At 34.8% G+C, this 14,335-nt stretch overlaps 1 protein-coding gene across 1 annotated transcript in view; it reads right to left on the reverse strand.

The window, feature by feature from the left end:
- Positions 1-14,335, reverse strand: part of Antxr2 (ANTXR cell adhesion molecule 2) — a 132,935-nt gene that overhangs the window by 47,522 nt on the left and 71,078 nt on the right. The window contains exons 13-16 of the mRNA XM_076863939.2: positions 13,166-13,210; positions 12,197-12,289; positions 7,368-7,532; positions 6,996-7,076 (exon numbers count right to left, since the gene is read on the reverse strand). Of these exons, the coding sequence (XP_076720054.1) occupies positions 6,996-7,076; positions 7,368-7,532; positions 12,197-12,289; positions 13,166-13,210 (384 nt within the window). The remainder of the gene's footprint in view (positions 1-6,995; positions 7,077-7,367; positions 7,533-12,196; positions 12,290-13,165; positions 13,211-14,335) is intronic.

The following is a 14,335-nucleotide window of genomic DNA, read 5'->3' on the forward strand; positions in this document are numbered from 1 at the left end:
TCCCCAGGCCATTGCTCCCTGGCTACTATCCTGCTCTAAAGGATATCTTTGAGTCAGCAGCTCTCCTTTATCTCACAGTGGTCATGCAGTTATTTCATTGGATGAGGGAGCCTAAACTTTATGAATGATAGTAATTTACATTACTACAGAATTTTTATTATCTTACTTACCCTGCAGATTTTACTTGCTAAGCTAGTATTTTAACCAACTGTATTGTCATATATACGTATGCAAATTAAGGGTTTTTGCAACATCCTCAATGAAAATTAGATTTTTTTCTGGCTGTATGTAGGGAGTAGGGCAGGAACCACCACCCTGCCAAAAGAAAAATGTTTGCTTACTTGGACTTACGATTTTATTTTTTATATATCCAATTGTAGGAATGAGTCTTTATAAACAGAAAACAAAGTGAATTTTCAATTTTCTAGATTTTTGTTTTACTAAAAAAATTCCATCCACCTGGAAAAACATCTATTATTCAATTTCATCTCCCCTGAAATAAGAAACCCTATAACCCTGTTTAAAACAGACGAATGGTATATTATTTCACCCAGAGTACTAGGATTCTTCTATTGAGTGTACAAATTTATGTAGGCTTCCTGGTGAATGAGGAACTGGCTTCTGAAGGTTAACATAACCTCCATTAGAGCCAAGAAGCTCCTTGGAGATTTAATTGGTTTGTGGAACAACTCCAAAACTAGTGCTGTGCTTTCTTCTTTCTTTGCCTTTCTGCTTCTCTAACATTCTCTTTTCAAATAAAAAAAAAAAAAAAAAAAAAAAAGGAGAATGCATGGTAATGCATCATTTATAAATTACCTTGTTATTGAAAACACACACACACACACACACACACACACACACTGCTTTGAAACCCAAACAAACTCCTGCTGCGGACTCCAGCATGTTTGATGGAGGCCCTTCAAAAGAGTCCATGGCTTAATGGAGGTTGTTTATGTGGAGACTTCGATCTGTACCTGCTGTCCCCTGTCACTCCCTGGAAACTTGGCGGCAGATGTTGCAGCGTTAAGTTGTCTCTGAAGTGGCTTTCTGTCCTCATCTCCCCACCGCAACGGAGTCAAACTGCATTAGATCTCTTATTTGTGCCTAAGGCAAGTTTGGGAGCGCAGCTGTGTCCACCCCCACTCCTACCTTTGGTGTTTCAGGCCTCCGGGCAGCGAGTGTGAGACCAAAACGGTTCTGCCGCTCTCAACTACCTCCGCTGACAATCCGGCCGCTCGCTGCGGGCTGGGGAGGCCGCTGCCGCTGCTGCAAACAGATGTCGGCGACAACCTGCTAGCTTACACCTGGACGCGCGGCCCTAACCTCGCGCGCCACGTGCTGAAACATTCATGACTCCGAGGAGTTGCAGACACAATCAAAGCCTGCGCCGGCTCCGAGTGAGCCCGCGGACCCCGCCACCTCGGCGGGAGCTGGCGCGAGGAGAGGTAGCGGGAGCAGGCGCGGGGCGAGAGATTGCTCGCGCCGCTTTGATACTTTATGCCTAAACTTCAATTACTTGATCAAGGACTTCAATTCAGCAGTGGATTCTTCGGCAAATGAGCCCGGTGCGGCCTCTGAGTCATAAAAGGAGAGCATTTGGCTTGAAATTCACCGTGACGGGACTTCCTAGACAATGTGCATGACTCCAGGTCTAATTCTACGTACACTGATTTGTTTATTAAACGAAATTCTCAAAAGGCAGAATCTGCAGTAAACAATTTATAAATTAGCGACAAGATTGCTTTCCAAAGTAGAAAACATACTGTTGATGAAGTGTGTTATTTGGAACCGTTAGCCACAACCTGAAACAATTCTGTTTTATTGTCTCTCAAGCAGCATAAAGTTTGTCTTTCCTTGTTTCTTGTTTTTCAAAAAAGAATGTGACTATTACTCAAAATTAAGAGATGAGATAGTATTATCTTTTATTTCTTGACAATGTAAAACAAGCTGCATTCCTATCTAGCAATTAGAAAGTTTCCAAAAGACTTTTTTTAAAAAAATTTTTACAGTGTACAAATTACTTTGTAATAAGCACACAACTCCTAAACCTGCACAAATACTTCATGAGAAGCATAATTCAAAATAAATATTATACATGTATATATGGACACACCAAATCCTTTATGAGCACAAGAAACAAGAAAAAAAATATTTGCAAAATATATTCATCAATTTATGTTGATAATAAAGTTTCTTTTAAAAAGAATTGGCCTTAATAGCTCATCACATTTGTTCCAATGAAATACTTGATGCATAGACAAACCTTTTCTAAGGGACTCAATGTATGTAATCTAAGATGACATATTACTATTTACTAATTTCCTAATCATTAATAGGCTAATTTACTGGGAAATCAGTTTGTTGACACAAATTAATAAGCAAAGGACAAGGAGCATCTCATATATAAAAAATCTTTCATCAATAAGTCTGAGTTTGTCCTCTAACTTGGTTTCATCAAGTATTTAGAGGTAGATCAGTTTGCAAATAGCAGGATTATGGAGCCCATTCACAGATAAGTATGGTTATCTAAAGGTAACATAAGAACTCCAAGCCTAACTTTTCTCATTCAGTGATTATGCCTTGGCATCCTTACACACACACACACACACACACACACACACTCACACATACACACACACACACACACATACACACACACACACACACACACACACAATTTTGAACTCAATTAATTTTTTTTCTTTCTTCAAGCAAATATAAAGGTATATGGATATATGGTTAAAGAACAGCCAAAGATGTAAGTACAATACTAGTAGTTGGACATCTTAGTGCCCTAATTTTTACTTTTCTCAGCTTCGTGTAATACTATGAAATAAATTATGTTTATATAAACTAAAATTGGTAAAAAACCATAAGGTTTTATAAAGGCCTTTTGGGGATTTAACCATAATAATTAGAAGGCAACAGTGAGTCATTTCTTTTCATGTTTAGATAAAGCATTATTAAAATGAATTGGCTGGGGCTGGAGCTCAGCGGTAGAGCTCTTGCCTTGCACACATGAGGCACTGGGTTAGATCCTCAGCACCACATAAAAATAAATGAAGATATTTTAAAAATGAATTATCACATTTTAGTATCATGCATCAAAATTAGCTGTCTCAAATATATTCTAAATCCCTAGTACTCTTCCTGGCTCTCGGGCATCATTTTCTTCCTAGATAAATTAAGTTCCCCAAACAAAAGCTTCTTTAAAGTTAAAAAAATGGAATTTAAGCAATATTATATGCTTTTTTAATATAAAATAAAAATAAAATTTGGGCTGGAGTGTACATCAGTGGTAGAGCACTTGTCTATCATGGGTTCAATTCCTAGCACCACAAGGGGAAAAACAAAAAGGAAATAAAAACAAACTGGGTGGGGTGTTAGATTCTTAGGTAGAAATTATGTCACTGCACCGTACACTATGATTTTATTTAAACAAATAATTAAATATAACTTTCTGGGATAAAAATAATATGTTGTATTTTGTTATTGTAGAGACTTTTAAATAAAATCCACTGAAATATTACCATGACTAAGTGACCTGTTTGGTGAAGATTCTCTTTGGAACCATATTATAGTCACTTGGTGGCCTTTGTCCATAAAGGTATTCACTTGTGCTCATCAGCATAAGAACAGGACAATTAAAGGCTCCATTTATTCAAAGAAGTCCACTGAAAGTTAGTATAATATTTAAGAATATTATAAACTGCTAGAACAAACTAGCAAATTTGAAAATGAAAAGATTGTGGATATAAATGTATTCAGGAAGAAACAGGGGAAAAAGGAAGGGAAGAATAAAAAGAAGGGAGGGAAGAAACCATTCCAGAGTCCAGGAGAAGGAAAGAGTCTGATGAGTTCCTAACACTTAATGTAAACATATGTAAAATGTTGGAATTCTTCAGTTTTCCTAATAATGTATAGAAAGGGACTCCACTGAAGCACTGAACTGATCCTTAGTGTGTTACTCTATGGCTTACTCTTTGGAAAAATACAGCTTATAGTTATATATGTATGTGGGATAGGTAATTTGAAATTACCTATCAAACAAAGAAGACCGGATTGATGATGTGGAGTTGACATAAATTCAGATAGTCTTAATAAATTTTCTGAAACATAGAAAGTGAAAATATGGAAAATAAAAAAGAGAGGGGCAAAATTTTCTCAAGTTGTTTAAAAGGGAACAATTATAGACTCATAACTATACATTTGACGTAACCTCAGACTAAATAAGTAAATGTTACAAAGGAGCACAAGAACAAATCATGCCAAGCTCACCAGAAGTTCTGAACAAATCATGTTGTATTATCAGTTTGGTTATATGGGGGAATAGATAAATATATCTTATAGTCGGCAAGGAATTTAAAAATACATATTAAATATCTTATGAATAATGCAGTTAACCGAGGTTGTACTGTTGGATGGTTTTTCAGCTTTACCATAATGTCAATTAACTGTGGTGTGCCTCACTTGGGGGGAAAAGACTCTAAAAGTGCCACACTGCAGTTTTAACAGTGGCTCAATATAAGTGACAAAAATTTTCAGGTGACAAAATACTGGAACCAGTAAAGCTAAAAAGAAGAGGTATGACGATAAAAAGTTAAGTCAAACTGCATCAGGCACACTTAGAATCAATATGTATTTGATGAAGAAAATGATTTCATTAATTGAGACAATAATTGATGTTTATTGAGGTTATTGACCTACATTTTAAGTAAAAAATAACCAGAAAACATAAATAGCATACCGGTAGTGAGATTTTATTTCATCTCACATATTGAGATCTTCTCTCTTTTAACTAAAATTCTGAAATTCAAAATCTTTGAAAACTGAGAGTTTTGTCCTAAGTTTCTCACCAAAATACACTTCAAGGCAAAACCTGAGAAAAACTTTAGTCTTTATTTTTTCCACTTGTAATAACTAATATAATTAGTATATTATAGCAAAATGCCTAAATAATGTGATTATGAAATGTTGTTTTATATATGATATAGACTATATCAGACTCCTAAAATCTAAAAAATTTTGAATTTGAAATAATTTGACCTCAATATTTAGAATAAAAGTCTTTGAAATCATCATAAATAAAAAGCACAAACAAAATGCTGAAAAACAAAAGAAAGAAATCTTTAAAATAATAGAAATGGAAGCATTACTCATCAATTATAGAAAAATAAATAGCAACCTGCTGGGGCAACATGTGGAATATTCTATAAGAAGAATGCTAAATTTATCTTGTGTCTAACAAAGTGCCTGGTACATGTTAGGCACTAGATAAATATTTGTTGAATGAATGAATGATTATAATGCATGATTTTAAAAAGCAAATATGCCAATTTATCCAAATTCAAAACTTTCCTCTATTTCCAACTAATCTTTCTGATTTTAACCTCCAACCCTGAGACTATCTAGCTAGCCACCACTCCCTAGGTACTTGGCTGCCTCAGTGACCAATCTCTACCTGTTGAAAACTACCTATTTTCTAAGACAGAAAACCTATATTTATAAAGAAGCTTTATCTACTCTTTCCAGGAGAGTTAATCTCTTCTACTACACATTTAGTATGCCCAATATACTTAAATATAAATCCAATATAAATATAAATTTCAATGTAAATCTTATTTTTGTGCATGTCTTGTTTTCCAAATAAATTTTAGATTTCTTAAGAGCAAAGGTGATTCTGCACTACACCCCTCATTTTTTATCAAATGCCATTATTTTGCCTATTTATAATTCAAAAATTATCAAAACTAAAAATTATCAAAATTATAAAAAATTATCAAAATTAGTATGAATGATGAAAGACTAATTAAATTTTATTCATGATAGTTAAAAGAACATATAAAGTTCCAGCAAGATAGTTGGGAGGGCTGCTAGTTTTATCTCCAGGGCTAGCTCAACATAGGCTAGCATTTCATAGAGTGGAAATCACTGAACAAATGAAACAGTTTCTAATCCCAGGAAAGAAAATTAAGATTATGCATGAACAATATTTAAAGCAAAATATTTAAAGTAAAAGTCTAACATGTTATAGAGGAAGAGGGATTATTATATGTTGCTCCAAAGCATGACTCCAGATCACACATGAATTTAAAGAAGGCATGAAATCTCATTATATAAAAAGTTTCTATTAAGAATCATAGTGAATTGGGCTGGGGATGTGGCTGAAGCAGTAACATGCTCGCTTGGCATGCGCGGGGCGCTGGGTTCGATCCTCAGCACCACATAAAAAATAAAATAAAGATGTTGTGTCCACCAAAAACTGAAAAATAAATATTTAATAATTCTCTCTCTCTCTCTCTCTCTCTCTCTCTCTCTCTCTCTCTCTTTAAAAAAAATTATGAACATTATTGTGTTTCTCAAAGAAACCCAACCATTATTATATATGAAAAAGTTTGGGAGAAATTTTCTTACATTGATACAATAGGAAATAGTGTAAATTATTAAATAAATTCTAAAACTAGGGTAATTCTAGCTAAATTTTCAATATTAAAAAAAGACTTAAAAATACATATGTATACATACCTGTGTGTGTCTGTACCCATGTATCACTAGTACAGATATTTACAATGCTTTAGAGACACTCTCCCTTACAAAGAACTTATTTATTAAAGCAACTGTGGTTGAGATATTTTCTGTAGGTCTCATTGCTACTACATGCTAAAGAAAATCCTCAGCTACTCATTCCCAGTCTGTTGTTCCCACCAGAAAAAAAAAACTCAGAACATGATGTCTTCAAAGGCATAAGTATGCATTCAAATGATCACAGTTATTGTGAATTACTTGAAAAGGGACTGGTGTGAACCTGTAGAAGGGAGATGCGCTCTAACAGTAACCTGGTAAGCAGCCTATGTAAAGGAAATCTGTTCTAGGCAATGCTAACCCCTTCCTTGCATGGAATAAGGGCTTTAACATTAATTCTGCAGAATATCCCAGTACTTCCATTATCCTGGTACAGCAGTCAACTGTTCCCCAGCACATTCCCCTATACAAACCTCATCTCCTTCCTGCGGTCGCATCAAGGAAACCCGGTCATACTGCCGCCGCAACAAAGCCCAGAGTGCATCAAGAGGACCCTAAAGAAAATGTGATTTGTTATTCAACTTACTGAAAAAGTGAAAAAGTAAAGCAAAGAAGGTAAAGTCTTATTCTCTAGTTTCACTTTTTTCCCACAAATTAAACAAAATCTTGGAGGTTCTTATGCTGAGAAAGTATTTAGTTGTTAGAGTGTAAAATGAATACTCATTTTACAATGATCAAGCTGCTACTTGATCCACCATAGGCCTTCTTCAAATGATGGGGGAACTGTAAAAGCTATAGTTTCTCTAGGAGACTTAAGTTCAATTACACAAAATTAGGATACGTACCTTAATTGGCGCGTACCACTTTGTCTGTGGAGGCTGGTGAGTGGGTTTGGGCCTAGGTGGCCTAGGCCTGATGGGTTCCTCTTCTTCAGGAATCTTCACAACAGCATTTTTGGCTTTCTCTAACCTTGCACCTTCCTCAGTAGATCCTTTATCACCCCAGCGAACCTTTAAAACAAAGGGGACACTGCTGTCAGAGAGAAAGTGGCCTAAAGGAACAAGCTCTTCTGTAGCCCATGATCCTCTGATTCACTAGCTCAGAGTAAAAAGATGAATCAGTACATCAATTCCTAATGGCTACTCTTCCAAGACTTAATAGATTTCTTGACACTCCCAATTATATTGATTATTAAGATCCTAGACAAAAAGATTCTTTTAAAAATCTAAAGTCAATTAAATTTGAAATATCCTTTCTCCACAGATTCAAAAAAGGACTCAATTTGTGGTTTACATAAAATGCACGACAGTGTGTACTTCTGTTTTATAATTAGGTAAGTTAGACTGATAATGATGACAGCTTTTACTGAGTTACTGCTATGTGTCAGTCTGCATTTAATGAACACAAAAATGCAATGAGGGCTGGGGTTCTGGCTCAGAGGTAGAGTGCTCACCTAGCATGTGTGAGGCCCTGGGTTTGAGCCTCAGTACCACATAAGAATAAAATAAAGATATTGTGTCCACGTATAACTAAAAAATAAATATTAAAAAAATGCAATGAGACAGATACTATTTCCTTCCAGATGAGGTTAAGAGATGTGCCCCAAACCATACAACTAGTACATGGCAGGGCAAGGATTTAAACATAGGCAATCTGAAATGGGTTAAATTTCAAATAAACCTGAATTTTATGAATGTATTTTATAAGAAGGAGCTATTTATTCAGATTTTTTCATCAAGTTAAATGAAGGCAAAATTTTTTATTTAAACATTTAGCTTTTGAAAGTGAAGTAAGTATGTGTGAGATTACTTCTGTAAATTTTTACTTGGTAGAATAGCTTTTAGTCTTTAGATGAGCATAAGCTCATCTTAGTATGATTATTTGACAAGCAAATTTTTCATTAACAAAGATGAATTGGAAAAATCTCTGCTTTGAAGAGAATATTTCAAAGATACCAGTTAATTCCACAAATTTTAGGGAATTTCCTTCTCTGAAATCTCTTGACTTTGAAAAACCACCAGATCAAATTATTGTTTTCTTTATTCTTTCAGTGAACAGAAATTAAGGGATAAACCTGAATCAAACTAGGCATATGAATAGGATGTGGCCCCTGGGGAAGGACTTTGTCCAAAAGGAAGTAGAGAGAAGTCTTACAAAAACATTACCAAAGTCAATGAAGATAAGAAAAGTCAATTTCTGAAAAGAAATACAAACACCTATCCAGAGCACAGTATGACATACCACAGCTAAGTGATTTCTAAAGGAAAAAAACACTAAAGTCTTTTAAAGCATTTTAATGACCTGAATTACTGGGTAGGGATACAGATGATTATTGTTCATAGAAAGAACTATTCAGAGCTTTTTGGTAAGGCTTACAGAGATGTTTTTACTTTTTTTTTTTAACTACAATTTTAGAATGGGCTTTCAATTCAAGTGGACCCTGTTCAGTCATTAAAATGTATCTGTATCTTTCAGTGTGATCAATGGTATAGAATGTTCTTTATGAGGTTGTTAAAATTGTTTTAAACGCCATTAAACTTATTGAGCTAGATAGCTGGCTTTCTTTCCAGAGAAATGACCTTCTCTTTCAAATCAGTGTCTTCACCTAGATAAACTAACACTTATAAAATCTTTGGACATGAATAAAACCAGGACACATTCCCCACAGATATAAAGTTGCAATTTTGAGGAAGAAACAAAAGCAAAAATAAAAACTCAAAGGAGATATACAGTTAAGCAATGTAAGAATGTCATAATTCAGGGAAGTAATTCAGAGTAGAAATGTAAGTAGATAAAATGCAGATTCACTCATAAATGATAGATTTTAACATATACAGTTCCCTAGCCTATGCTTCATAGTTGATAATCATAAAGGTCAACTATTAGTAGAAACGTACTCAAATTAAAATGTGAAGCTAGTTGAACTAGCCTTCTGAACCAATGTGGCACTTCTAAGGTCTCATTATCAAAGGACTATACGTAGGACACAGAGTTGATGAGGTCTAAAGAGATGAATCAGATAAATTCATTAGCTTTAGTTCACAAGGGCGCTGCTGCTTCACCATCACCATCAGCACAAACACCACCACAAACTAATATCATTCAGTCTCAAAGTCTAAAACTAGGAAATACTTGTAGAGATTTCCTACAACTCCTAAAATTAAGAACCTATACACATATGTAAATGTGTAAATATTAATGTTTTAGTTTGATCACATTGAGATAGTTTAAAAATACAATAGAATAAATAATAGGAGTAGGTTGCTAGAGTGAGCCTGAGAAGAATTAAAGATATTTAGGGTTTTTAATATGGAAAAAAATAGCTTGCTACTTAAATTCACCTGTTGAGCATAAGTTAATTGCTATAGTTTGTATGTGAAACGTCCCCTAAAAGCCCAGGTGTTAAAGGGTTCATCCTCAGCTTAGGGCTGTTGGAAGGTTGGTGGGACCCTTAGGTCAGTAGGGGTGTGCCCTCCAAGGTACTATGGGACATTCATCTCTTCCTCGCTCTTTTTACTACTTGGCAGCTTTCTCTACAATACACTTTTTACCCGAATGTTCTGCCTCAACACTGACCCAAAAGTAACAAAGGGTACTGACCATGGACTGAAACTGTGAGCCAAAATAAACCTTCCCTCTTTTAAGTTAATTTACCTTGGCTATTTGTTATGTTAATAGAAAGCTAACAGAAACTATTCTTCCATTTCACTAAGGTTCCATTCAGGGATTCATGCATATTATTTTCTTTAAAACACTGGAATACTGGACTAACAAAAATCTGATATTACTAATATCTTCAGCAAGAACACTACTTATTGAATTAAGGCCCACTTAATAATATACCCCTCATTCTCATGTAGTATGCTACATATTTGGATTTCATATGGATCAAATTTATTATTATGAATAGAAAAGAATAAATGAGCATTACAAAATACAGAGAAGTATATATCACACATCAAAAATTACTCCAATTGGAGACTCCTACTCACATTTTTTACTGTATCTATCCTATTCCCCCAACCCCCCATATCTTGGGATGCAGATAAATAAGCTAAAAGCAGTTCTGTGGTGGGTCATCATTGGGCATTCATTTGTGAGGACTGTATCTATAAATGCATATTTTACACACATAGGAACATCAGTCCACTCTTGCCCTACTTCCCCATCCCTAGGATGACACCAGACCAAGGCAAAGGAAAATAATCCTCCTCTGTGTCAAACAAAAACTAGTGTGACTATGTACTCTTGGACTGCTGAAATTCCCCAATCACCAACATGCAAACATATCTGCAGTATCTTCTCCCAAAGTCCAACTTAATATCTTCTAGCACCTGCCTTTTACCATGGCTTATTGACAACCATGTACCCATCTCAAAGGATATTTCAGCAATGAGTGGCAAGTTCCTAGGGAAAACATGCATTGTTTTAAGACCTAATGCGACTGAGAAATTGAGAATTACTGCCAGCTGACTTGAATAAACACTTTGATAATTATGAAAAGGGAAAACTTTCTTTGGAAATATGAATTTTATAGAAATTTATAAAAAGTGATCATTGCAGCACATGTGGAGTTGTTAATTAGCTTACGATTTTTGTTGGTAGTAATGGGAAAAAGCAGATATGATAATAGGAGACGTGAATAATGGAGGAAAAAATATATAAATACACCTTCTCATCAAGTAAAATTGGAGTATAATTAATAAGCAGGAAATACAAGGACCAGCCTTTAATATTAAAGTCAATGTGTCTATGAGAAAATTCTTCAAATTGTTCCTTGGGATGGATTGCTGATCTGTCTTACTCTGTTGTGCCAGGTATAGCACTGGCAACGATTGCTTCTTATTAACTAATCTATCATTGTGATAAATATTTCACGGTAATAAGAAAACCTCATTTTTGAGGGGTAGGTGGATAACTCAGAGGTTCTGGACCACTGAGTCACATCCCCAGCCCTATTTTGTATTTTATTTAGAAACAGGGCCTCTCACTGTGTTGCTTAGCTCCTCACTATTGCTGAGGCTGGCTTTGAACTCAGATCCTCCTGCCTCAGCCTTCTGAGCAGCGGGGATTACAGGCATGTGCCACCATGCCCCAACCTCATTTGATTTTTAAGATGCAATATTAAAGTTCGACTTTAATCCACACTTTGAGCCATTCTGAAAGTTCACTCATTCTCTAAATGATATGTAATATTAATTAGAATAGTTCCTAAGCAATAATTAAATGCTGTTGTAAGTTTTCCATATTTGGGATAAAGTCATATCCATGCTAGTGAATATTTTAACATTTCCTCCACAAATAGTTTGTAACTATTGGACCTTTTCAAAGAAGAGTACTGTTACAACTTTAAGTGATTTCCTTCTTCAAATTTGATGTTCCATGCAGCAATTTTTTCCAAAACAGTGAGAAAAACCCTAGCATTTTTTGCCTTTTAGAATTCAGCGATCTTATCAATGCAAGCCTTTGACTAGGGAAACCAGTTTTCAAATGGGTTTGAAATGGCTAGGGTGATTTCATAGGGAAAAAATGTATTCAGAAAAGACCCAGTATTAAGAAAAATTAATGATATTCTGAATACTGAAATGTGAAAAGCTTAATTTCCCTGGCTTTAATAGTTTTAGAAATTCATATATTTTATATTATCAACTTCTAATTTTTAAAATATACTGACCTCCATTCTCTTAATTCCTCCAACCCCTCGACCACCATAATAAGAAGCATCCACAGTTGGCCACTTCTTGTTGGGCAGAGGTTCTTCTTCTTCCTATAAAAATATATTTTTAATATAAGCTTAATTGATTTTATAAAATATTGTTTAGTCAGAAGTGGCTCACATTTAAACATTTTAAAAATAATGCTGTCATTATGGAAAATGAATAAAATTATATACAGAACATCTGTGTGTATTTATGTTTACAAATATAAAATTCAAGTGGAATTCTAAAAGGTATGAAGACTCCTTCCCTTCCTCAAACTTTAAGTACCTCCCCACATCACTCCTAGGTTATCAGAAGTTGGTTTTTTTGAAAAAAACAAAAACAAAAACAAAAAACTCTGAGCATCACTTGTTTATTGCAAATCTATTCATCAATTCATACTTAAAAAGATAAAACATTAAATTTAGGACAGCATTTCAATAATCACTTCAAGCATCAATGTATATGTATGTTTGAGTTCTGTAGAACTTTTAGTAGAAAGATAGACAATTGAGAAACTTTACAAATGCAACCAGTACCTTCCTTAACCTATGTTGCTAATATGATTTTCACTAACAAAGTCTTATTAAAGCAATAATCAGTCTGAAGAAGGTAGTAACGTCCTCACACTGTCATCTTGGATTGTCCAACATTTTATAAATAAGTGACATTAGGTCTATTAATATATTGCTCTAAAAAGTATAAATAGTCTCTACATACTACTGATCCTGATGACCAGTCTGTGTCTACCAATGTATGAGGACCTCATTCCTCCAGCACATAAAGGAAGTCATGAGATGAAAAATAACAATTGATTTTCATAAAGTAAAAAGTCAATACTTATATGTCAGAGCTTTTTAAAAACAAATGGAATTGATTATATTTGGGGATGGTATCTATATGAAAAAAGACCACACACATCCTTTTCCTAGGCCTTCATTTACCTCTTTTGGTGCAGGTGGTGGTGGTGGAGGAGGATCCTTGATAACCTGTACACAAAATAAAATAAAATGTAAATGTGTTATGACACAGGCATGAGAAAGTAAGAATGTATAAAAATAAATAGATTGGTAAAATACTTCAAAGATGTCCCCAAAGAACCTTGCCTCATAATATTTATGTCCTTCCTCTTAAATCTGGGCATGCCTATAACTAGCTTTTGACCATCAGAATGAGGTAGAAATGGTCATGATAACTGAGGCTAAGTCAAAAGGTTTTTCACCTTTCTGCACATCATTGGAACACACACTCAGAAGGCTACACTGAGACCATCAAGCTGTAAAGAAGACCACTGGAATCTTAAAGAAAGGTCAGGTGGTGATGGAGAGATACTAGCTGCCCCCCTGCTGTTTTAGCCACCCCAAAGGATGAGCCAATTATTTGAGAGAAGAATTGATCTTGGACACAGTCACACTGAACTTTCATATGACATGGGCTTAACTGACACCTGATTGCAATTGCATGAGATTCCGAGCAATCGTCTCCTTGCTGAGCCAGTTTTATTCACAGAATTGTGACAAAACTAAATTGCTGCTAGAATTTAGCTGCTTTTTACAAATTGACATTTTAGCCAAGGCTCCATTCCTATAAATCATTGTCACCAAATTTTATTTGAATTATAGTTAATGCTTCTTGTGAGAGGAATAGACCCTCCACCTAATTGAAAATGAACTTCACTGGTCCTGGGATATCTGGACTTTCATTTCATCGTGATAGAAAGTCTTGATCAAATGCCAATGGCTTTGGGCTGGGGATGTGGCTCAAGCGGTAGTGCGCTCGCCTGGCATGCGTGTGGCCCAGGTTCGATCCTCAGCACCACATACAAACAAAGATGTTGTGTCTGGCAAAAACTAAATTAAAAAATTCTCTCTCACTCTCTTAAAAAAAAAAAATTTAAAACAATGCCAATGGCTTTTGATAATTCAGAACCATAACCAAGTCTCTATTCTAAGAGGAAAAACTAAAAAATGTAAGTATTTATCTTCATCTAATGTCAAATATTTCAATTACATCATTAAATTTTTAAAAACTTAAAACTACTATGACTTTGAAGATGAGGTATTACTGAGTATATTACTATTTATCATGGCTATGTTTTTTTAAAGACTTTTAAA

This window comes from Callospermophilus lateralis, chromosome 8 (assembly GCF_048772815.1).
Source record: "Callospermophilus lateralis isolate mCalLat2 chromosome 8, mCalLat2.hap1, whole genome shotgun sequence".
Classification (NCBI taxonomy): domain Eukaryota; kingdom Metazoa; phylum Chordata; class Mammalia; order Rodentia; family Sciuridae; genus Callospermophilus; species Callospermophilus lateralis.